The 21,783-nt window shown below is 53.1% G+C and overlaps 8 protein-coding genes across 8 annotated transcripts; 3 read left to right on the forward strand and 5 right to left on the reverse strand.

The window, feature by feature from the left end:
- Positions 1 to 623: 623 nt before the first annotated feature.
- CAOG_06894 (nuclear prelamin A recognition factor-like protein) lies at positions 624 to 2,975 on the reverse strand. Its single transcript, XM_004344465.2, has 5 exons — positions 2,828 to 2,975; positions 2,068 to 2,694; positions 1,125 to 1,953; positions 890 to 1,028; positions 624 to 789 (listed from the first exon to the last, which is right to left on the reverse strand). The coding sequence occupies exons 1-5, from the start codon at positions 2,951 to 2,953 to the stop codon at positions 687 to 689; spliced, it is 1,824 nt and encodes a 607-aa protein (XP_004344515.1). The 5' UTR covers positions 2,954 to 2,975; the 3' UTR covers positions 624 to 686.
- Positions 2,976 to 3,742: 767 nt separating this feature from the next.
- On the forward strand, positions 3,743 to 5,409 carry CAOG_06895 (hypothetical protein; the record flags this gene model as incomplete). Its single annotated transcript, XM_004344466.2, has 8 exons — positions 3,743 to 3,819; positions 3,902 to 3,985; positions 4,072 to 4,155; positions 4,235 to 4,318; positions 4,408 to 4,491; positions 4,569 to 4,652; positions 4,734 to 4,808; positions 4,877 to 5,409. 8 exons carry the CDS (start codon positions 3,743 to 3,745, stop codon positions 5,115 to 5,117), a joined length of 813 nt encoding a protein of 270 aa, XP_004344516.1. The 3' UTR covers positions 5,118 to 5,409.
- A 228-nt stretch (positions 5,410 to 5,637) lies between these two features.
- Positions 5,638 to 9,639, forward strand: CAOG_06896 (hypothetical protein). The gene is made up of 11 exons (XM_004344467.2): positions 5,638 to 5,705; positions 6,466 to 6,527; positions 6,650 to 7,087; positions 7,205 to 7,330; positions 7,423 to 7,512; positions 7,620 to 7,784; positions 7,905 to 8,313; positions 8,426 to 8,764; positions 8,865 to 8,935; positions 9,035 to 9,166; positions 9,243 to 9,639. Exons 1-11 carry the CDS (start codon positions 5,693 to 5,695, stop codon positions 9,474 to 9,476), a joined length of 2,079 nt encoding a protein of 692 aa, XP_004344517.2. The 5' UTR covers positions 5,638 to 5,692; the 3' UTR covers positions 9,477 to 9,639.
- On the reverse strand, positions 9,575 to 11,468 carry CAOG_09014 (hypothetical protein). Its single transcript, XM_011272399.1, has 5 exons — positions 11,260 to 11,468; positions 10,796 to 11,089; positions 10,432 to 10,629; positions 10,014 to 10,334; positions 9,575 to 9,867 (listed from the first exon to the last, which is right to left on the reverse strand). Exons 1-5 carry the CDS (start codon positions 11,371 to 11,373, stop codon positions 9,697 to 9,699), a joined length of 1,098 nt encoding a protein of 365 aa, XP_011270701.1. The 5' UTR covers positions 11,374 to 11,468; the 3' UTR covers positions 9,575 to 9,696.
- On the reverse strand, positions 11,446 to 13,030 carry CAOG_09015 (hypothetical protein). Its single transcript, XM_011272400.1, has 4 exons — positions 12,876 to 13,030; positions 12,500 to 12,630; positions 12,067 to 12,345; positions 11,446 to 11,967 (listed from the first exon to the last, which is right to left on the reverse strand). Exons 1-4 carry the CDS (start codon positions 12,998 to 13,000, stop codon positions 11,579 to 11,581), a joined length of 924 nt encoding a protein of 307 aa, XP_011270702.1. The 5' UTR covers positions 13,001 to 13,030; the 3' UTR covers positions 11,446 to 11,578.
- A 112-nt stretch (positions 13,031 to 13,142) lies between these two features.
- On the forward strand, positions 13,143 to 14,837 carry CAOG_06899 (protein arginine N-methyltransferase). The gene is made up of 4 exons (XM_004344470.2): positions 13,143 to 13,290; positions 13,450 to 13,574; positions 13,701 to 14,363; positions 14,512 to 14,837. The coding sequence occupies exons 1-4, from the start codon at positions 13,172 to 13,174 to the stop codon at positions 14,772 to 14,774; spliced, it is 1,170 nt and encodes a 389-aa protein (XP_004344520.1). The 5' UTR covers positions 13,143 to 13,171; the 3' UTR covers positions 14,775 to 14,837.
- Positions 14,800 to 17,816, reverse strand: CAOG_06900 (hypothetical protein). The gene is made up of 3 exons (XM_004344471.2): positions 17,776 to 17,816; positions 15,743 to 17,306; positions 14,800 to 15,636 (listed from the first exon to the last, which is right to left on the reverse strand). The coding sequence occupies exons 1-3, from the start codon at positions 17,798 to 17,800 to the stop codon at positions 14,868 to 14,870; spliced, it is 2,358 nt and encodes a 785-aa protein (XP_004344521.1). The 5' UTR covers positions 17,801 to 17,816; the 3' UTR covers positions 14,800 to 14,867.
- Positions 17,817 to 17,924: 108 nt separating this feature from the next.
- Positions 17,925 to 20,224, reverse strand: CAOG_06901 (tubulin alpha-1C chain). The gene is made up of 2 exons (XM_004344472.2): positions 20,119 to 20,224; positions 17,925 to 19,528 (listed from the first exon to the last, which is right to left on the reverse strand). The coding sequence occupies exons 1-2, from the start codon at positions 20,119 to 20,121 to the stop codon at positions 18,179 to 18,181; spliced, it is 1,353 nt and encodes a 450-aa protein (XP_004344522.1). The 5' UTR covers positions 20,122 to 20,224; the 3' UTR covers positions 17,925 to 18,178.
- Positions 20,225 to 21,783: the final 1,559 nt, after the last annotated feature.

Raw genomic sequence — 21,783 nt, forward strand, 5'->3', positions numbered from 1 at the left:
TCTTCCAAGACGTTCCTGAAGATGCTGCATTGTGCCGCTTTTCAAAGCGATCTGAGTGTTCCAACGAGACAGGTGGCTTTTTCCACCAGAGCCCATTGGTAATTTGATAATGAGCATTGGGGCAGTCAGGTCGATTGACTTGATATTTGTGTCTCTCTTTTCGCTATCAGCAAGGTCGAGGTGCTTGTGGGATTTGTTAATCTTGGCGGTCATTATTCGTTGGCAAGATACATTTAATACATTATTCGTTAAGGCGGTTTCAAAATTTCCAATTCCACTTGCGCCAAAACGTGAATATAAACGCGCCCGCCTGTGGGTGGGTGGCACTGAAAGGCACTGAAGGCACTGAAGGGGGAGGGAGTTGTGAAAAACAGTGCTACCTCGGATAAGAATATATTATAGAATAGGTAGCACTGTTTATTTGGGAGTTGTTACTTGAGCCCATAGGGCGAACATGTACAGTACTACTGTAGTAGATCTAGTACCCCCCCCCCTTGTTCAACTCCGAGTCTCACCTCAACTTTGCTTTTTGCGAAGCAAAACGAACTCGCCCACCCGTAAACCAGACGCTTTTGAACAACAAGATCTGAATTGCTCCATCTCGATCATCGCACTTGACTGAAGGAAGTCAATGTTAACGTTTTTGTTTTTGTTTATTATTTTCGATCAAGACAAGCCGCGGCACTTCACCACTTGATGAGAAGCTCCGAGACAAACTTTTCAACAGCGTGATACTTTGTACGGAGAATGTTGGCTCGACTGGCCTCATCAACATCGCGGAACCATTCGCTGTAAAACAGAAGAGAGACGCACCACCCATGAGCCACAACAGAACTCGATCAACAACAGAACATGCACGCAAACAATCAACCAACAAAACAACAAATACCTTTCTATTCGCTCGACACTTGCATCGACGCCGGGCTCGCGCGAAGGCTGTGACAGGTACGCCAACTCGACGCGGCTGAGAAAATCCTTGGCAGACTCTCCTTCGTCGGGCTTGATCTGTCCTCCACCGTTCAAACAACCTACCCCCCCCGCCAAACAAGAAAAAAAAAACAAGAATGTTGAGTCATAGAGAAATGCACTCCCTGGCACGGTCGACGAGATGCCACAACTGTTACCTGAGGGGCATGCCATAATCTCGACAAAATGGTACTGGCATTGGTTGCGTTTGATTTTTTGGACGAGGTTTTGAATGTTCTTGAAGCCATATGCCGCAGCAAAGCGCAGCAGCACTTGGCCGTCGCGCTCCAACGTGAGCTCCTTGAAATCCTTGTTTTTCACAATGCGGTAGGTCAGATTGGTTTGATCTCCTGCCGTGGACGAAGCAACCAGGGAGGCCTCTGCCACTTCCATCGGAACGGCATCCGCGCTGCTGCTAGAAGCCGTCGACGCATTCGAGGCAGCATGAATCGTGATACTTTCAATCCCAAACAGCTCGCGCGCGGCGTGGCGCATTGTGTGCTCCAGATATCCGCCCGAACCACCGCCGGCATGCGATACAATCCGCCCTTGCGCATCTACGGGTGTAAACTGCGCTTCGAGCGCGGACAGTGCTGGTATATCCCGCGGAGCGACGGTAAGAGGCTGGCGAAGGTCGACCGCTCGGTCTTCGAGCAGCTGCTCCAGTTCCCCGGTTGTTAGCACGCAGTCGACATCTCTGGTGCTGTACATTTCCGAGTAAAAGTCTTGGCGCGATGCCTCCAGCTTCTTGTCGTAGCACGGCATGATTGAGACGTGGTAAATCCGGTCGGGCAAGACTGGCTTGCCATCCGCCTGGACACGGAGGATTTTTGGCAGATAGTCCTTGACGATCGAGCCAGAGACTTGCTGTGGGCTCTTTGCAGCGCTAATGTATGGCAAGACAAACGTCCCGTGTGTCTTTTCGGCGTAGCAAACCCAGCCGGGGCAGGCGGATGTGAGCATTGGGAAAATGTCCGTGACTTGAACCTGCGCGCGCGGACGGAAGAGAACAATAGTGCGTCACAGTGTAGCAATGGCGGAATGAGCTTGTGACATGCACTTTTTGGAACGCCAACGAATACAATCAGAGCTGGCCCTTACCTTGGACGTTGACTGCGATTGCGCGGCGCGGTACCGATCAATAAACTCGCGACGCGTCTCAATCAGTGAAAACTCTCTCGAGAACGTCGTGTCGAGAACCAAGTGCGCGCCAAACGATCGCAGTGCAGCGACAATTCGCTGGTGCACTGTCTCGATGGACAGGTTGAACTTTGCAGCCAAGGCAGCGCGCGCTTGCGGCGACAACGAGACGACGACGAGCTTCTCGCCAGGAACCAGCGGAACCGGAACGAGCGTGCGAGCAGTCGCTGGGCCTGAGTGTGAGCTCGTGTCCATGGGTGACGTCGTCGTCGTCGTCGTCGTCGTCGTCGTCGTCGTTGTGGCTGTCGTTGCGGTTGTTGTCGGCGTCGGCGTCGGCGTCGGTGGGTCCATGTGAGCCTCGCGACACGCTGCGGTGTTTGCAGCGAGGACGCGGTCGAGCTCTTCGGTGCTCTGGGAAGTGATGAGCACGCTCTCTGCACTGGTGATGCATCCTGAGCACGCAAGGCAGTCGTTGAGCGTGATGGCGGCGCGCTTGAGCTTCGTCGCTGTCGGCGAGGCAGACGCGCTTGTAGCCGACGCAGTCAGCTGGACGTACGACCCGTCCGCCTCCACCCGGATTGTCCCAGGCTGCGTTCGAAACAAGACAAAAACACACACACAATAACAAACAGACAGCCAAGCCAAAGTGGTTGAGCGATGACTGCAAAACTCTGATAGTCTGAGAATTGCTCGCGTTTTGTTTTGTGTTTTGTTTTGTTACCGTTGCAGCGGCTTGGCTTGCTGGTAAGCGGTCGACGGGGACGGGTTTGATGCACTCGAGCGACGGAGTGATGAAATCGTCCAGATCCGTCAACTGGAGCGCGCCGGAAAACTGCTTGACTGCCATTCTGAACAAAGACGAAGAACGGACAAAGAAGACTGGTTTCACATCTCAGACCCTTTTTTGTCGTTGTTTTATTTTGTTTTGTTTTGTTTGTCAATGCTGACTTACCAGAGCATCCCCGTGGCCAACTTGCTCGACTAGGTTGCTCAATCCTTTGATTTTCATTTTGACGGATGCTTGCCGACGCTAGACGACTCAGACGCAAGCACTGCGCCACCGAACGCGCCCGCTCCAGTCGCCGTGCATTAAGCAGCATTTGGAAATCGGAGACCGCGCAAAACCCCAACCGACTGTTGGTGAAAGGCTCGTTTCCGACGTGATTTGTACATTATTATGTGGATTGTTTGAATTGATATCGTTTGAGTGCTGAATGAGTGTTGGGGATTCAGAGTATTGAGTGTAATAACAACCCAACATTCTTCCTCTCCTTCAACGTCGCAAGAGTACGACGGAATGGCGAGCAGTGAAAAAAAGCGAGGCTCAAACATGAAAAATCGCTCAACGTTCAAACCTTCACTCTTGACGAGTTCCGTTGCACACATCCTTTTCGCAAGCTTACATTGCATGCTTTTCAGTAGTTGTTCAGTTTGATGCTTTGGCCGATGTCGTACAAGAACGGGACAAAGTTTTCGGCTGTTCACAAAAAAAATCCAAAAGTCCCATTCATGCCCGATTCTCCTGCCATTTTTGCTTTTCGACAATGATCATGAATACTGAGCACGAATCTGGAAAGAACCGAGGAAAATAATGGGTTGCATTGGGATGGAATCGGTTTGAGGACAGTCTTCCAAAATGCTGTCGTATCAGAATATGAATCAAAGACAGCGTCAGTTGTATGACAAAGCCAAGAATGCGAGTGAACTGCTCGAGTAAGAGAAAAGCCCGAGTTGATTGGAGTACAGTTGTTGACAGCGCGAGTGTGTGTGTGCTGACGAGGATGGAGGGGAACAGTCTGAATGATTACCAGATTGGCGATGCTGGAGCTCAGGCGATTGCAGAGGCACTCAGAGTGAACACGACGCTGACTGAGATCCGGTAAGTCATCTCACTTGAATTGATGCATGTGAGTGAGTGATCTCAATCGAGGATGAAGCGCGCTTACCGATCAAGGAGACGGACAGCCTGCAACGGAATCATATTGGCGATGTTGGAGCGCAAGCGATCGCTGAGGCACTCAAAGTGAACTCAACGCTGACTACGCTCTAGTAAGGCATCTCACTCTTGCTGGTGCATGCGAGTGAGTGATTCAGTAGAGTGCTCACTGATGGAGGGGGATGTGGACAGTCTGAGTGGGAATCAGATTGGCGATGCTGGAGCGCAGGACATTGCCGAGGCACTCAAAGTGAACACGACCCTGGCTGTCTTCTTGTAAGTCATCTCGCCTTGACTAATACATGTGAGCGAGTGATACCAGCGGAAGGCATCAGGTGTGGCTCACTGATAGAGGCGATGGTCAGTCTGCGCCTCAATCAGATTGGCGATGCTGGAGCGCAGGACATCGCTGCGGCACTTGAAGTGAACAATGGAATAAAAAGTCTCAAGTAAGGCATCTCACTTTGACTGATGCTTGTGAGTGGGTAATTCAGAAGTGTGGCTCACTGATAGAGGCGATGGACAGTCTGCAGGAGAACCAGATTGCCGATGTTGGAGCGAACGCGATTGCTGAAGCACTCAAAGTGAACAAGACGCTGACTTGGCTTGAGTAAATATTGATCGCTTTAAGATGCTCTGAAAGTCGTGAGACCTCATGCTCCAAATCTGACGCTGTAATTGACAACAACAGTTTGTCCCAGAACTTCTTGACCAATACTGGAATTAATGCACTCAGGCAAACTGGCAATACCATTTGTCAATTCAAGTAAGATTTTTCAATCTTATCGAGTTCTTGCATGAAGCAACCGCTCACTTGTCTTGGTGAAAATGTAGTTCCTTTTTTGGTCGTCTCGACTCGCAACGTACCCCATCGCCTGCCGACTTGGCTAAGATTGCAGCTCGTGCAGCAAGCGCTCAGCTTCAACCTTCTGTCGATTTTGCAGCTGAAAATCGGCAATTGCGCTCCACGTTGGCTGCCAAAGATCAGGAGCTTGCTGCCAAAGATCAGGAGCTCGCTGCCAAACCTCAGGAGCTCGATGGAAAGGATCAGGGGCTCGCTGCCAAGGACCAGTAGCTGTCAGCTCTTGATGGAATTGACATTCTTGAGTGCAACCAAGTCGCCGGTGAATCCGCATCGAACTTTGATCAACCCATCCATGATGATTCTGCTGGAACTACGAACTGCAACCAAACCCGGCACTCGCCTGAAAACTGAGACGCGGAAGGCGGTTAAACCAGAAATTCATGGCGATGCTGGACTCTGCCCTCAAACCAACCGAAACCGATCAGCAGAGTGTCAGCGAGTTCGTCACTCTTGCACTCGAGTGTCTTGAAGCAGCTGCTGACGATCGCCCGTCCTTTGGTAGCATCCTTGTCTCGTTGGATCCGTGATGACAAGCGGAAGATGTTGTTTTGACGCTCCCAGTACTCTGTAGCGAGGCTGAGCATCTGTACGTGTCCTTGTTTTTCTGATACTTTCACTTTTCGTTCGTTCTGTTGCTTTGTGTCTTGTTCTTTTCCCTGCTTCTAGTAAACTTTTCAGTTCCTGTTCACGATATTCATCCAAACCCAAATCCTCCACTCTTTTTTTTGTCTTTATTTTTTTTTTTTTGTTTTTTATTCTTTCGTTCTTTCAATAGAGAGGCAACAATGGCAGACCACGGTACAGCAACGCACGACTTGGCACCGTTGAACAGCACTCATTCACTTTAGATTGAGTATATGCATTGTGTCACATCAAGGCGAGAGAGAGAAAGGGGGGTTGGGCGTGCTCGCATTGGTTCTGCCGGGCCTGTGCCTTGCCACCACTGTCCAACGTGAAGCACACAGAGCACAACGCGACAACCGATGCTTGAATGGGGCAACAACAGGTGCTGCAGGCCCGACCCTTCTTCGGGTGGGGGGGGGGATCGAATGCACTCACTGTTACGACTGCATTCGAAATCTAGATGCGAAAACATATTCAAAAAAAATTCAAAAAAAAAAAAACGGGGAAGAGTGTAAGACAGTGTGTGTGTGGTGGGGAATGGAACGTGTACCAGAAACAAGCGAGTAGGGATGAGCGTGCCATGCTGGTGGCTATGCTGTGCTGGGGGGGTGAGGTGCTGGTTGTGGTGGTGGTGGTGGAAGAATCCGTTCAAGATCGCCTTCGACCTCGAGATACATTCAGCCTGTTCACACCGCTCCCCTCTCCTCAGCAGGAAACTTACGTGCTCGGCTATGGAGCATTGCTTGTCGCTTGCTTGATGCTGCTTTCATCGCCGAATTGTCTGGGGTGGTGGTTGGCTGCGTTCAATGTGATGACGATGCAATGCCGCTCTTCCGAATTTGGAGCTGGTGTCATCGCTCGATCTTCATCTTGACTTGTGGATGCTAAATACCTTCTACATGAATGTTTTTTGTTGCGTTTTTTCTTATGACAGTCGCTGCAGAGTTGCTTCAGCTCGAGATCAGCTACGTCGGAGGCCTCAAGCACATGATAACGGTAAACACAAAAGCCCACTTCTGAGTTGTTGTTGTTTTTGCTCTGGATGTTGTTGTTGCGAAATCAACACACACCTATCATGCACACCAACTTGTCGCATCTTGCTTGCTTGACGTGTCCAGAAATTCTATGAACCACTGCAAAACGCGCTTCGAGCCGGAAATCCAATCCTGTCGGCGGACGACATGGACACGATCTTTGCTCGTGTCGAGCCCTTGTATAACTGCCATGCAGCGCAACTTGAAATGTTCATGACCGCGTTGAAACCGGCCATCGATGCATTGGCTCCGACCCGACCGCGCGCGGCCACACGCGATACTTCTCAATCGAGTACATCGCTTGCGACCACCTCCAGCTCATCCCTCAGCGCCACACGAGAGTCGTCAACGTCGCTCAACATTCCCACGTTTCCCAGCGCCGCGAGTAGCGACCCTTCTCCGAATGGCAGTGCATGCCCATCGCCATCTGGATCGACGCTCGATTTGTCCAGTTCGACCTTGGATGTCAGCAAAGGCGGTATGCTTCAGCCTGACGACGTTGCAAACATGTTTCTATCGCTGGTAAGGATCGGCGTTATCGTTTCTTTGTTGGCTGTTTTTTTCCCCCTATTTTTTTTTTTTTTTTTTTTTTTTTTTGTGGAAACAACGAACGCTCACCGACGTTGGCGACTTTGATAGTGGGGCAAGTCGGCAGAACGCTCGTTCTCGTCTTGTTACACCAAGTTTGTGAACAAGTACGGCGCAGCGTCGTTCACGCTGAAGCGATGCCTGCAAAAGAATGAAAAGTTCCGCGAAATGGTTGAGGTAAGCATGCCACCAAGCTTATCGCAGGTTTGAGCGTGTTGCCCGTGTCATGTCGTGATTCACCTTTGTGTGACCTTTCGTGTTTGCTTCAGAGCTCGTCCAACCGCTTCGAGAAACGGTACCTCCAGGACCTTCTCATCACGCCAATTCAGCAAACGCCAAGATATGTCATGGTGCTGCAAGTACGTCCCTTCTGACAGAACGTGTCGAGTTTTTTTGGTTGAGAATCTTCCCAAGGTCCTGTTTTGCTCGCAAAACAAAAAAAACTAACCTGCAGCTGTGAAATTAGCGTCTTTCGGAAAAGTTCATCAAAGCAGGGCATCCCCCAAACGACGGCTTGGAACAGTCGATCGTGCTCATCAAGGAGGTCGCCAAGTATATTGATGCCAAGAAGGGTGAGGCCGAGGCCATTGAGCAAGTCGCCGTTCTCGAGAAGCAGATTGGCAATATCTGGGTATGTCACGAACGCCTCTCCGCCCCTCCCCCTCTTGCTTGTTGCTTCTGTTCTGTTCGAAAATTGAGCTCATTTGGTTTCGTGATGACTTGATTGGACGATTTTAATTCCTTGTTGCAGCCCCAATTTGTGCAGCCAGATCGAATGTATCTCGGAACGTTTGACGTCATGGAAGAGTACTTGACGGACGAAGAGTCGAGCGGTAGCAGCTCGAACGGAAAGGCGCCGCCTCGCGCGGAGGAGCCCAAGACGTCGAAAGCAAGCTTGCGCAAAAAGTTGAACAGTACCATCGGCGGCAAAGTCGCTGCCGAATTTGTCACGGCTGCCGCATCCTCGCTCGGGTTAACCACGGGTGTGAATCGGCATCGCAGGCACTTGATTGTCTTGAACGATCTCATTCTCTGCGTCAAGGACTCGACATCCGTCTTCTCCAAAGACACCAAGTTTGAATGCACCTGGGCCTGTCCGCTGCATGTTTCTCGTGCCGAAGTGTTGACACAATGGCGTGGCAAGAACGTCTACGACAAGGGTATGCAATCCATTTGCCGTTGCCTTTTTGCAGCAAGTAATGTTGAATTCCGTTTCGCCTCTGATGGATTTTTCATTGCTTTTTTTGTTTTGTTTTGTTTTGTTTTTTTCAGAATTCAAGGAAATCCAAACACTTCACGATGAGCTCGCGGGCAAAGTCACGATTGAACGCCGCGTGGCTGAGGCCGCCAATCGCATGATATCAGCCATGCCTTCCGAAACAAAGAAGGAGTGGGCCAAACTGGAGGCTGCCGAAGCGACTGCAAAGCTTCAAGCGCTTGAAAAGGATCTAGCCAAGGCGAAGGACCGACTAGACTTGCTCCTGCCGTCGCATTGTGTTGGCCTTGAGTACGACGACGGAGCAGGAGTCAGGCGATATCGCACCTTCTTTTCGGAGGAGTCCATGCGAAAACAGTTCATGGACGTTGTTCTCCCTCTCAAAGAGCGAGCAGGTATGGCTGTTTTTGTGGTCGGTGATGCTGTTGGAGGTGTTTGTCGTTATCTTGCGACCGTACTGACTTCTGTGGTTCCGTTCTTGCCACACGCGCGCAGTCAAACGATGGGTCAAGCGCAAGAACTCCATCTCCAATCCCGCAGCCGCAGGTCTCCCAACGCATGATTTGGTTAGTTTGATACTTTTTCTGCCATGCGTTTGGCTGTTGTGCTTGTTGTGCATGAACTTGATCGCTCAAATGGTTTTTTTTTGTCTTCTGCCTCTCTAGGGCGAGTTTCCGTCCGTTACTGGTCGACTGCATCTCACTCTGGTCGAGGCCGAGAACTTGGCCGCAAAAGATGTGGGGGGCAAAAGCGACCCTTACTGCACTGTCAAGCTGGACGATCGGCTTCAGTTCAAGGTAATCAACGGAGGCGAGAAGCGGGGGTTAGAGTCATTCGCGGTGCTGACAATGATTGTTGTAATCCTTCAAACAGACCAAGCACATTAACAAAACGCTCGAGCCAGTTTGGAATGCCGATTTCATGTGCGATGTGAAAGACTCGTATATTATGGAACTCGATGTGTTTGACCACGACCGGTTTGGCAAGGATGAACTGTGCGGAAGTGTGGCGTTCCCCTTATCCCGGCTGCCACAGGGCGTCGAAAACGATGTTTGGCTTTCCTTGGCACCGAAAGGTCGCATTCATGTTGTGATCAAACTCGAGTAACGCTGCCGATGCGACGGTTTATCACCACCTGTTGTGGGGCTGTGTAATCGACTTGAGATTTCTATTTACGTCGTTTGTTGTAAAAAGCGCTGCTTCGTGTTTGTTACTCCTTTTTCTAATTATTTGTAATTTTAAAAATTCGGAGCTATGACAGCGTAAAACTCAATCGTTTTGCAGCTCATGTTTCGCGCTCTTCGAAAATTGCGCTGCTCTTGCTTGCTCACTGCCAGAACGCCGCCATGAACTGAGCAACACAGTCACCCATCGTCTCCAAGCGGTAGCCACCCTCCTGAATGACCAAAGTCGGCAGGTTCACAAGCTCTGCCCGGACGGTCTCACCCACAGCCTTGTACATTGGCGCCACGAGCTTGAAGGTGCCCATCGGGTCATTCTGAAAACCACCACGACGAGTGAACGACATGGAGAAGTTAGAAATACAAAAGAGAAAAAGCCAAAATCCCTCAAGTACCCCAAAAAAAATTGTCGCAATCGTCACTCTAATTTCGATCAATCTGTACCCGTTTTGGGGCGACATACCAGCTGCGTATCCACGCCCAAGCTCACGACGAGAATGGTGGGGCCGAAGGCGGAAATGGCCTTGACAGCCTTCTTCAGCGCCTCCTGATAGGGCACCTCCCCGCTGAACAGAGGAAGCGGCAGATTGAGAGCCTGATTGTGCTCTCCGACCTCCGAAGCGTAGCCAGAGTAGTACGGGAACTCTGCATCGGGGTCGCCGTGAATGGACACGTACTGAACCGCCGGATCATGGAAGAAAATGTCCTGGGTGCCGTTTCCATGGTGGTAGTCGATATCCAAGATGGAGATGCGAGCATGCCCGAGCGTTTTGAGGTGAGCGACCTGCAATGAGGAGCGAGAGTGCAAAGTGAGAGAGCACCATTCAAACGTCATAAACCAACAAATACACGCAACAACAAAATTCGAAAAAGCGACGTACAGCAATCGCAGCGTTGTTCAAATAGCAGTAGCCACCATAGTAATCGGCTCCGGCGTGATGGCCCGGAGGACGGCAGAGCGCGTAGACGGTCGGGGCAGCCTCGCCAGCAGTGCGCGCATTGTTCTGCTCGTTCAGCAGATCAGCGCCAGTCAGCGCGACATGAGCTCCGCAACGCACCGCAGCATCATACGTCGCCGGCTGTCGTTGGGGGATTTGTTTTTGTTGTGATGATGTGATGTTGTGATGTTGTTGTTTCCATCGCAATAAGTGAGTTGCAAATCACACAAACTCAGACAGCACAGTTTGGGAGCGAGACGATCGCCAATCGTCACTGCCATCATCATCTTCGTTGCATCCAACTCACCATGATGGGAGTGTAAGTGTCAAAGCAGTAGTGGCCTGCATGGAGGGACTTGCACTTGGGCAGCTGGTGCCGCGGGCCGAACGTAAAGACGTCGGGGATCAGGCCGTGCTCGACCGTCTTGTCGTCGTTGAAGCGCAGCTTGCGGAACTCGGCGTAGTTGGACCAGGCGACTTCGAGCCACTCGAGGTACGCTGCATCGTGCACGGCGAGCAGGTGCTCCTTGCCATAGTGCTCGCTGCGCGGCGCAACCAGAGCAAGGCGATCGCCGAACGTCGCCTTGAGGCTCGTCAGGATCTGATCAAGCAAACACGATGACATGCAATGACAGATGGATGAATAAGCGCACGTTGAACGAAAAGTGGGGGAAAACGGTTGACAGGTTGAGGTCGAATCCCGGTAGCTCAGAGCCAAACCCCTTCGAGCGTCTCGAGATGAGATTCAGCCATCGAGTTTGTGTGTTCTACCTTCTCAGTGCGGATGGGCTTTTCGACGTGCTTCTCCCAGCCGGTGGCAGCGTAGAACTCGACCGGCGGTGCGTGCTGAGCGTTTGTCTCGTCGTAAACGCAAACAAAGGACATTTTCGTTGGGTGATAAAGAAAAAAGGACTGAAACTGAAACTCAGAGAAGGAAATGGGGAAAAACAAAACGGGGAAAAATAAGGGATAAAATGATCACTCCTGCCGCAGTCCAGGAGGAGGGGGAATAGTGGATCGAGTGAAATTGAGATTAAGCCTAATGTACAATACGATCAAACATGCGGCGGGGTTGCTCTGGCTGGCTGGCTCAAGCCGAAGAGAGATTTCCATCCGACACGGCTCGATGCTCCTTTGGTGCATACTTGAGGAGCTCGGCAAGGCGCGTGCGCGGCGCAGGATGGTCGGAGAGCATGAAGAGTGTGCGGTGCGATTCAAGAATGGGGTCGGTCGCTTCGGCAAGGGCAGTCATGACCCGGATTCCACCCGCGGCATATCCCGCTTTTGCAGCATCGCGATCGGCGTTGAGCTCGAGCCGCCGTCCATACGCCATGGAAAGCATGTGCGCAAAAGGCGCGCTGGCGACACCAACGCCGAGGGCGAGTGGAAGGCGAACGCCATACGATCGACGCAGAGTCAGTGGGAGCAGCACAAGCATGCAAATCATCATCGAGTCAGACATCCAGCGCTTGAGCGTATCTAGACCAGAAAAAGCAAAAGCGGGATGCGTCAGAATTTTTCACTGTACAACTCGTTGCGATCAGCAGCGTTTCTGGTTGGTTAGGGAGGCCAACATACCCTCGCTGCGAATATGCGCCAGCTCGTGAGCAATCACAAACTGCTCCTGTGGTGCCAATGTCAACGGTGGGTACTGTTGCAGCTTGCTGGCGCTCTCGCGGAAATCGTTGTGAGGGACAACCAGCACGCGATCGCCCTTGCGGCTACCTGCAGGCACAACAGACTCGTACATGCGCGCAGCAATAGCCAAATCTTGCTCATGGGCATTGGCGTTGAATCGCTCCGGGAATGCGCGAGGCAGGACGAGCAGCGCACTTGTCCTCGGATTTAACCGAGTGCCTGTTTTTGCAGCGAGACAAGAGGGAAATTCCACAAATGTCAGAAAAAGCAGCATTGATCAATAGTATGTGTGTTTCATTCGACCAGCGGCGACGGAAGGAGGTGCTCGTTGTGTTGATCTCAACCAACTCAGTTTGTTTGTGAAGCGTTGTACCTGAGCTCGCTGGCATGGAAGGCTTGTTTGCGACGACAACCTTGATGCGATCCATGTCCATGCCCATTGCAGTTCCGATTCGGTGGATTTGCGCGAGGTATGCTGGATGGAGTGGAACATCGTTGGCGACTCTGAGCAAACGAGACGAATTTGTTTTGTGAGCTTCTTTACTCTCTTTGCCAGCGATTACGATTTTCAGCAATGTTCGTAACAAACGATGCCCATGTTTGCATGTTATTGCGATAAAGTAGCACGCGAGTATGGCGCTGACGATACAGTAGCAAAGCAAAGCCATACTCTAACGCCACTCCCCAAGCCCCATCCTAACCCTCTCTCACCCCGGACTCCTCCTCCTCCTCCACCCAACCACACTCACTGGGCAGCGAGCGCTTGCTCGACTTGACGCTCGAGATACGGCGCTCCGAAGAACGCAGTGCCGCCAATGCACGCGCCAAGCACGGTGGCGCGCATGACAAACTGCGGCAATGGTCCTGCAGCCATTGTGTGTGTTTCAAGCAAAGTAGTGATGGTGAAAACGACTGAGCTCTGAGCCATTTTTCGGTTGGAGTAAATCTCAGTCCGGCGTATGTGTGTGTGTGTGTGTGTGCTTTGCAATCTTACTTTTGTGTCAGTCTTCATTTCTGAGAACGTTTGAACAAAACAAACCAGAACATGTCTGCGACTGCGACTGGTGCAACGACGACGACCACGCCAGACACGTCCGATGCGCCGTACTTCAAGTCGTATGCGTCCATCCACATCCACGAGGACATGATCCGTGACGAAGCGCGGTAAACGAGCAAAAGCATGAGGCTTGGGGGAAAGGGAGGGGATGTACTTGTCGTTTCCACAGGATTGAACTGCTGCTGGCACATGGAAGCCCCCGCCGTTCAACTTCTCAACTGACTCGACTTTTGCCTTGTTGATGGTGATGACAAAAATGCTGCAAGAACGGCAACGTACCGCCGAGCGATCTTTGCGCTGGGCGACCGCATCCGAGGCAAGGCTGTGTGCGACGTGGGTGCCGGCACTGGCATTCTGAGCGTCTTTTGCGCACAGGCAGGCGCACGGAAAGGTAAAATAAAGAACAAAAAGCAAAGGCAATGATTCAATGTCGACGTGTAGACATTGCTGATTGACTCGGGGATTCGGGGATGGACAACTTTGTACTCACATTTTGGGGGGACGCTCGTGCGCTCAGTTTACGCGATCGAAGCAAGCGACATGGCCAAGCAAGCGCGGCTGATTGTCATGGAAAACAACGTGCAGGACACTGTTCAAGTCATTCATGGACGGGTCGAGGACGTTGATCTGCCGGAAAAGGTCGATGTTATTGTGAGCGAATGGATGGGATACTTTTTGTTTTACGAGTCCATGTTCGAGTCAGTCTTGCTGGCTCGCGATCGCTGGCTGAACAAGGACACCGGGCTCATGCTGCCGAGCGCCGCGACGCTCTACATGTGCCCGGTGCACGAGCCGTACCTGGCTGAAGAGAAAGTTGCCTTCTGGAGCACATTCCCGAAGGAACGTTACGGCATCTCGATGGCTTCACTCGGCACTTTTGCCAAGCAGTGTCTGCACGAAGAGGTGGCCATCGACCCCATCGAACCCGAGCAATGCCTTGCCTGGCCTGTTCAAGCGGTCAGCATTGACTGCAACACCTTGACACTCGCCGAGCTGCGCAGCATCTCCGGCACCTTTGCCTTCCGTGCCATCGTCTCCAACGAGATGCATGCCATCGCCGCGTGGTTTGACGTCGAGTTTCCATGCTTTTCCGATGAAACGGACGGACAAGCTGTCGCGCAACCAGAGTCGAGCGATCGCGAGACGGCACAGACAACCGCTCGCAAGCGCGTCCGACTCGGTAGGTGCTGCCATGAATTCGAGGGGCTGGATACCAGATATCAAGATGTGTATGCTCACAGTTTTTGTCTCTTCTTTGGGAAATGCTCTTTTTTTTTTTTTTTTTTTTTTTTTTTTTTTTTTTTTTTTTTTTTTTGGACTCACCGCAGAGCAAACCGAGCAAGGCACAAAGGAGCCCATCGTGCTCTCAACGTCACCGGACGCTCCACCGACGCACTGGCGACAAACTCTATTCCGGCTACTCGACCCCGTGCCTATTCAACAGGATGACATCATTGCCGGGAGCGTACGAATCTTGCCAGACGAGCAGTACAAGCGCTTCCTTGGGGTGCAGCTGTCACTCAAACACAAGGGCAACAGCATTCTCGAGAACAAACACTTCCGCTTGACGGACGGGTCGCTGGCCCAATGATGCACTGAAGCGAGAAAATAAAAAAACCAGTGTGTATTTGGTGGCCATAAACTCGCAACTCATATGACTGATTCATGCAACCCGTCCGCTGCTTTATTGCGACAAGGTTTGGGAAAGCCCGCGCTCACGAAGCCGTTGGAACGCCCGTGCCTTCTTTGCGTTGATCTCTTCTTGTGAACAAATGCGCCTGGGCAGCGCAGAGGAAGCCGAGCTGCTAGAAGTCGCGTTGGTTGATCGTGAGCTCGGCGGACGGGTGCTTGCTCGTTGCGGTGCGTTGCTGGCCGTCCGCGTGGTTGTGCAAGTGGATGAGGCACTCGGATTGCGCGCGTGAGCGAAAGCAGATGTCGGCGGCTTGTGCGCGGTCGCCGCGGGCGCAGCTGAAGAAGCAAACACACCCGTTGAGCTCGCGGATTTTACGGGAAGATACACAGCAGCTGCCGCTCGTGGAGGCATCGATTGCGACATAATTTCCACCTGGTCGATTGCCAAGGCCAGTTCCGGCGTCAGCTGGAACCCGTCGTCATTCTCTTCATCGCCAAACGCCTGATTGTCGGCGGCGTTTGGACTGGTGCTGTCATCAGAAAGCATGTCGTCCGTTTCGAGCTCGGCGAGCTGCTGCTGCGAAAACTCAAAGTCGCAGCCGGAATCCATCAGCATGGCAGAGCTCGCTTCGGAAAGGCTGGGCTGAGGAGTTTCCACCACGGACGACGATGATGATGCGGGGATCACTACCAAAGTCGCGCGCGATCCTCCCGATGTGTGCTGCTGCTGCGATGACTGTATTAACTGCTTGACGCTCATGACCAAGTCGGAATTGACCGGAAGCACAGCACGAGCTCGAGATGACGACTTGATGCCGGTTCTGCCACACCATCACGCACCCAACAACATAGTTTCATGCATGAGACGGATGGCACTTCCACGAAAAAAAAAAAAAAAAAAAAAAAAAAAAGTCATTGTTTACTTACGATGTACGAGCCCGGCGCAGTGATGGACTCGGAACTAAGGCCGCAGCTGCCGCAAGGGAAGCCGCTCGGCGAGGAGTCCTGTTGGCGCGAGGAGAAACCACTGCTGCGGCTGTCGTGGCTGGTGGTCTCGCGGACGAGGCGCCATCCGCAGGCTCGGCTGAAGGAAGAAGTGGTGCAGACCAAAGCTGCAATAGCGATCCTTCCTCGGAACAGCTGTCGGGCAGCGACGCCGAGAAGGAAAATGCAGAGGGCGACTCGGTAAGATCTGGCATTTTGTTGATTCTTGTCGAGCGTGGCGTGTCGAGACTGCCGCCGCGAATGGCAGGGGGTGACAATCCATGAATAGCAGATGTAGACAGGGACGAAGAGGCACCGTGAAGCAGGGACATCATGGTTTCCAATTCGCTCGAACGGACGGCGGGGAGCGACGTGTCCGTTTGTAGCCTGGACGAGGATCGCTGAGCTGGCGTCCGTGGCGACATGGGTGAAGACGACGATTTGGATGCCCGACTGGCATTTGGCGTTGCTGGACATGCGGCTGGCTGCTGTTGGATTGCTTGGCGAGATTGCTTGACCGGGGTCGTGCGCCGCTCCCGCTCCTTTGACGGTCGAACAGTCAGGTCGGCGGCAGACGTTGGTTGGCAATCGCCACTCGCAAAAGAGGTAACGGTGGAGAGTCGCTCCAAAGCCGAGGCTGTGTAGACTCCTCCGACTCGAGGTGCCGTCGCAAAAGAGCTCTGCCACTCCACGACTCCGTTACCATCCTCGTCGTCGTCGTCGTCATCCAGATCCATGCCACTTCCTCCAGTCGCGTCGATTCGCCTGCGTTTGGAGAACGGGAGGTCTCGCGTGCTCCTGGCACGCTGCAAGAGGCGAGGCTGGATTTTGGGCTTGAATACCTCCAGTGATTCGGCGCGGGTGCTCAAGGACTCTGGTTGGTCTAGAGCCAATAGGGCGCGATCTCTCAACTGCTGTTGCGCTGTCACAAACAGCGGAGACCGTTCGGAAGGAGCGTTTGCCACAACCAGATTCGGTGCTGGAGCCGCCGCTGCGAGCACTGAACGAACGTCCGCTGCCTGCTGCTCACGGGTTGGTGCATCGAGCACAATCAGATCCGGCAAGTGCTTGGTGCTCCTGCTATCACTGCTACTTTCCAAAGCTGCACCCGAAGGCGGAGCGACGCTCGGATTGATGGGCAACAGTTGGCGCTTCGTTTGAGGCTTGGAAAACGACGAATCGTGCAATACCGAAGATGCAGCAATTGCGACGCTGTTTTGCACACTTGATTCGACTGCTGCCTGTCGGCGTGCAGCGGGTGACTTGCTCGACAATGCAAGGAAGGACGTCTTGCTCCCAGCGGCGTCGATGACGGGACCCGCCGAGAACGACAGCAGAGGATTTCCACCTCTCCGCGGCGATTCGTGAGGGAAGCCCAGCGTTGCCACTTCGTCATTCTGCGGCTCGGCGGCAGCTGGTCGCGCTGTGCTGGTCGTGGCGGAGGACTGAACAAAGTAGTGCGCAATGGATGTTCCAGCAGGAAGCGCAGCAGCGGCTGCCCCTTTGCCTGCACCGAGCGGTTTCCCAAAAGAAAGAAAGCACAGCAGTAAGCGACATGTTGGGGTATCACAGACGTGGGGGTGGGGGCACCAGAGAACGAAAGCGGCCAAGAAAAAAAAAATGGCGCAGGCAAGAGCAAGCCATTGAAGCGAGAGGGAGCGAGAGAGCGGGAGAGCGGACGCCCATTCAACCAAGTGCCATCACACACGCATAGACGAATACTCTGCCTCTAGCGTGGCTGCGACTGACGAGCGACGGCTGAACAGCTAGCAAACACAACGCAGCAAAGTGGCGCGAAATGGCTCAAAAATGTGAAACCGTTTCACTCAAAACGCATTCGCGCGGCTGCTGCTGCTGCTGCTGCTGCTGCTGCTTTGGCTGGCTCGCGATGATGATGATGCGCTACAGTGTGGAGGTGAGGATTGGGTGGTTTGATGGGGGGGGGTTAATGGCATGGAAGCGGAGGATGGCCGTACCGAGAGAGCGGCGCCGTGTGCTCATTGTTCAAAGAAAACCAAAAAACAAAAAAAACGAATGGGAACAGCATAGGAAACAAAACCGTTCAAGCTGAAAAGGTCTCGAAGCAAGATGGAGCAAGGAAAGACCAACAACCACTGAAACAAGATGGAAACTGAATGGAAGGGGGTTTTGTATTGATGTGGGTGCACTTGGAACAAATGCACTCAACATGCTTCTTTCAACTCAACAATGTTTTCAAATCAACAACGGGCATACACAAGGCCTTTTTTATCAACGGGAGCAGCGGAGGGAAAGGGGAGTGGGGTAGAGCGAGATGGGGAAGTGACAAGAAGGGAGGGGGAAAAGAGTTGAAAAAACCAACAACACATCACCACGAGCACAAGCACGAGCGATGTCAGTTTAGAACTCGTCGCCGGCAGCGCCAGCCTCAGCCTCGTTGGAGTCGACGCCAACTTCCTCGTAGTCCTTCTCGAGGGCGGCAAGATCCTCGCGAGCCTCAGCAAACTCGCCTTCCTCCATGCCCTCACCGACGTACCAGTGGACGAAGGCGCGCTTGGCGTACATGAGATCGAACTTGTAGTCAAGACGAGCCCAGGCCTCGGCGATGGCGGTGGTGTTGGAGAGCATGCAGACAGCGCGCTGGACCTTGGCGAGGTCGCCGTTGGGGACGGTCTGGGGCGAGCGCGAGTTGATGCCGACCTTGAAGCCGGTGGGGCACCAGTCGACAAACTGGATGGTGCGCTTGGTCTTGATGGAGGCGATGGCAGCCGAGACGTCCTTGGGGACGACGTCACCGCGGTACAGGAGGCAGCAGGCCATGTACTTGCCGTGGCGGGGGTCGCACTTGACCATCTGGTTGGCAGGGTCAAAGCAGGCCGAGGTGATCTCAGCAACCGACATGTTCTCGTGCGAGGCCTTCTCGACCGAGACGACGGGGGCGTAGGTGGAGAGCGGGAAGTGGATGCGGGGGTAGGGCACGAGGTTGGTCTGGAACTCGTTCAAGTCGACGTTGAGGGCGCCCTGGAAGCGGAGCGAGGCGGTGATGGACGAGACGACCTGCGAGATGAGGCGGTTGAGGTTGGTGTACGAGGGGCGCTCAATGCCGAGGTTGCGGCGGCAAATGTCGTAGATGGCCTCGTTGTCGACCATGAACGAGCAGTCAGAGTGCTCGAGGGTGGTGTGGGTGGTCAGAATCGAGTTGTAGGGCTCAACGACGGCGGTCGAGACCTGGGGAGCGGGGTAGACCGAGAACTCGAGCTTGGACTTCTTGCCATAGTCGTGCGACAGGCGCTCCATGAGGAGCGAGGTGAAGCCAGAGCCCGTGCCACCGCCGAACGAGTGGAAGACGAGGAAGCCCTGGAGACCGGTGCAGTTGTCCGCAAGACGGCGGATCTTGTCGAGGACAGAGTCGATAATCTCCTTGCCGACAGTGTAGTGGCCGCGGGCGTAGTTGTTGGCGGCGTCCTCCTTGCCAGAGATGAGCTGCTCGGGGTGGAAGAGGGTCTTGAACGAGCCGTTGCGGACAACGTCAATGACGGAGGGCTCGAGATCGACATAGATGGCGCGCGGGACGTGCTTGCCAGACTCGGTCTCCGAGAAGAAGGTCGAGAACGAGTCGTCGGTCGCGTTGGGGCGCGACTCGGTGACGCGGCCGTCGGGGTTGATGCCGTGCTCGAGGCAGTAGAGCTCCCAGCAGGCGTTACCGATCTGGACACCAGCCTGACCGACGTGGACGGAGATGACTTCGCGCTGCGATTCAAAAAAAAAACAAGCAAGGAAATGAAATCAGCGAAAAAACCAACAAAAAAAAATGGCGCCAAAAAAAAAAGGAAAAAAAAAAACGAGCGCGAAAAAACCGTTTCTTCATCAACGAGGACGTGGCGGGAAGCCAATGTCAACGGAAGAGAGGAGAGTGAAGTGTGTGTGTGTGTGCGCGCGCGTGTGTGTGTGAAGGAACGCGAGTGGACGAGCAGAGCAAAGGAAAAGAGCGAAGGAAAAGACAGAAGAAAGAAAAAAAAATGCTGATCTCATTCTCAAACTGTTTGGCCGTTTTTGCGCTCCATTCCGTCAGCCAATGAGCAAAGCACTGGGCCGCGGTCCGCCCCCCCCCCATTCGCCACAATGGCAGCAAAAGCAAGCGCAGCTGTTGAAGACAAGGGAGGAGAGCTGGGGGGGAAAAGGCAGAGACAGTGCAGAGACAGTCAAAGAAGAAAAAAAAAAAAAAAAAAAAAAAGAGCACGCGCCCCACGACTTTGATTTCCTTCCTGGCACTCAAAGGCTCAATGCAACGCAGCAGAGAACACACGTTCGAGAGACGAGTGTGAGATGGAATGGGTTACCATTGTTGAGTTGTTGTTGTTGTTGTTGGAGGAAGGGTTTGAAAAACAAAAAAATCCGGCCGAGTGTTCTTGTGAAGAGAACGAGACGGAGTTTGAGTTTTTAAAAAAGAGTGATGGAGGAAAAAATGGCGCCAAAACCAGAAGAGAAAAAAAAAAAAGCAAAACCACGAAACGAAGAAGTTGTTGCACATCGATATCGAGAGGAAAGAAGGAAGGAAGGAAGGAAGGAAGGAAGGAATACAAAGGGCACAACGAATATTTGGGGGAGAAGAAGCAAAGACGCAAAACGGGGCAACCGTGTCTTGCCTTTCGAAATCAAAAGTGAAATTGAACTTGTTCACGACCTTACCCGCAACGAAACCTAGGAAAGGATGAATGCGCAGGTATCGTGTTACTGATGATTATAGTAAAGAATGAGAGGAAGACGGATGAGGCATGAGCCCAGTTCGCAACAGAACGAAAACCAAAAATTTGTAACATCCGGGTTTTTGATAACAATGAAGGCACAACCACCACCACCATCGCGCATACAGTTACAAGTGCATCCATGACACACAGATCAATGAAAAGAAAGAAAAAGAATCAGCAGAAATATCAACAAAACAATCAAACAATCAAACAATCCAACCAAGCTTGAAGCCGAGACGCTGAACGCCCGCATTCCATCACTGCGAGTTACTGCAGTGAGAGTAGCAGGTGACACAGACGCGGACAGCAGCTTGGAAGCCAAACTGCGGCAAGTGAACCGTATTGCTGGAGCACTGCCCGCAAAACAGACTACCGCAGTTACGGCAGTGGTGGCGCCGCCGGAACATTGTGAATGGCTCTTGGCACAGCGTGCAGGATGTGGAAGACTCGTTGGACACCCACACTGGAGGAGCCTGCACGTGGTCGAGACGCTGCGAAAGCAGACTCGCCGATCGAATGCGCCCTTCGTACTGCTGCTCTGGCTCGGGGGACGGTGGCGCTGCAGCTGTGGCCGAGCTTGCCAGGGTGGACGTGGCTGCAGCAAGTGCGGAAGGCTTGCTGGGCGCCTGCGGCACAGTCGGTGCGACCTCGTGCAACTTGAACACGGTTTTCAGAATCGCTCGAAAGTGCACGGCGTTGGCGTCGCTTTGCAACTTGTCGGCCACACCGGCAATTTGTGTAAACAGCTCTTGGGCGACACCGGGCAACGACGCGCTCTCGGCACTCTCTGCTGCTCCAGAATCATCAAGAGCATCGTCGACAACATCCTGGCACAAGAGCTTGCAAGCAGCCCAGAGCACGGGCATGGGCGTCGCGAGCACCCGCTGAGACAGAGCTTCCAGGTCGGTAAAGTATGTGCGAAACAGGAATGGCATCTGGGCGGGGGCAGTAAAGTCAAAAAGCGAACTGCTGGGGTTGTCCTGCGGGAGTTTGGCGGGAGTTGGGGCGGCGCCAATCGCAAGCTGCTGACTGCTCGCGGAGGAGCCTCCTCGACCGCGACCATAGGCTGCAACGTGCACAAGGCCGCCGTTGCGACCCAGAATGCCGTGCACCACGGCCAGGCGCGGAATGGCAAACATGAGCGCCGAGTCGTAATCGTCAATCGACTCTTGCGTGATCACACCGTTCTCCTAGGCCCCCAGCAGGGCATCGGAGAACAGGGCGCACATGAGTTGCTGCTCTTCAATCTCGACGGCC

This window comes from Capsaspora owczarzaki (genome assembly GCF_000151315.2).
Source record: "Capsaspora owczarzaki ATCC 30864 unplaced genomic scaffold supercont2.12, whole genome shotgun sequence".
Taxonomy (NCBI): Eukaryota; class Filasterea; order Ministeriida; family Capsasporidae; genus Capsaspora; species Capsaspora owczarzaki.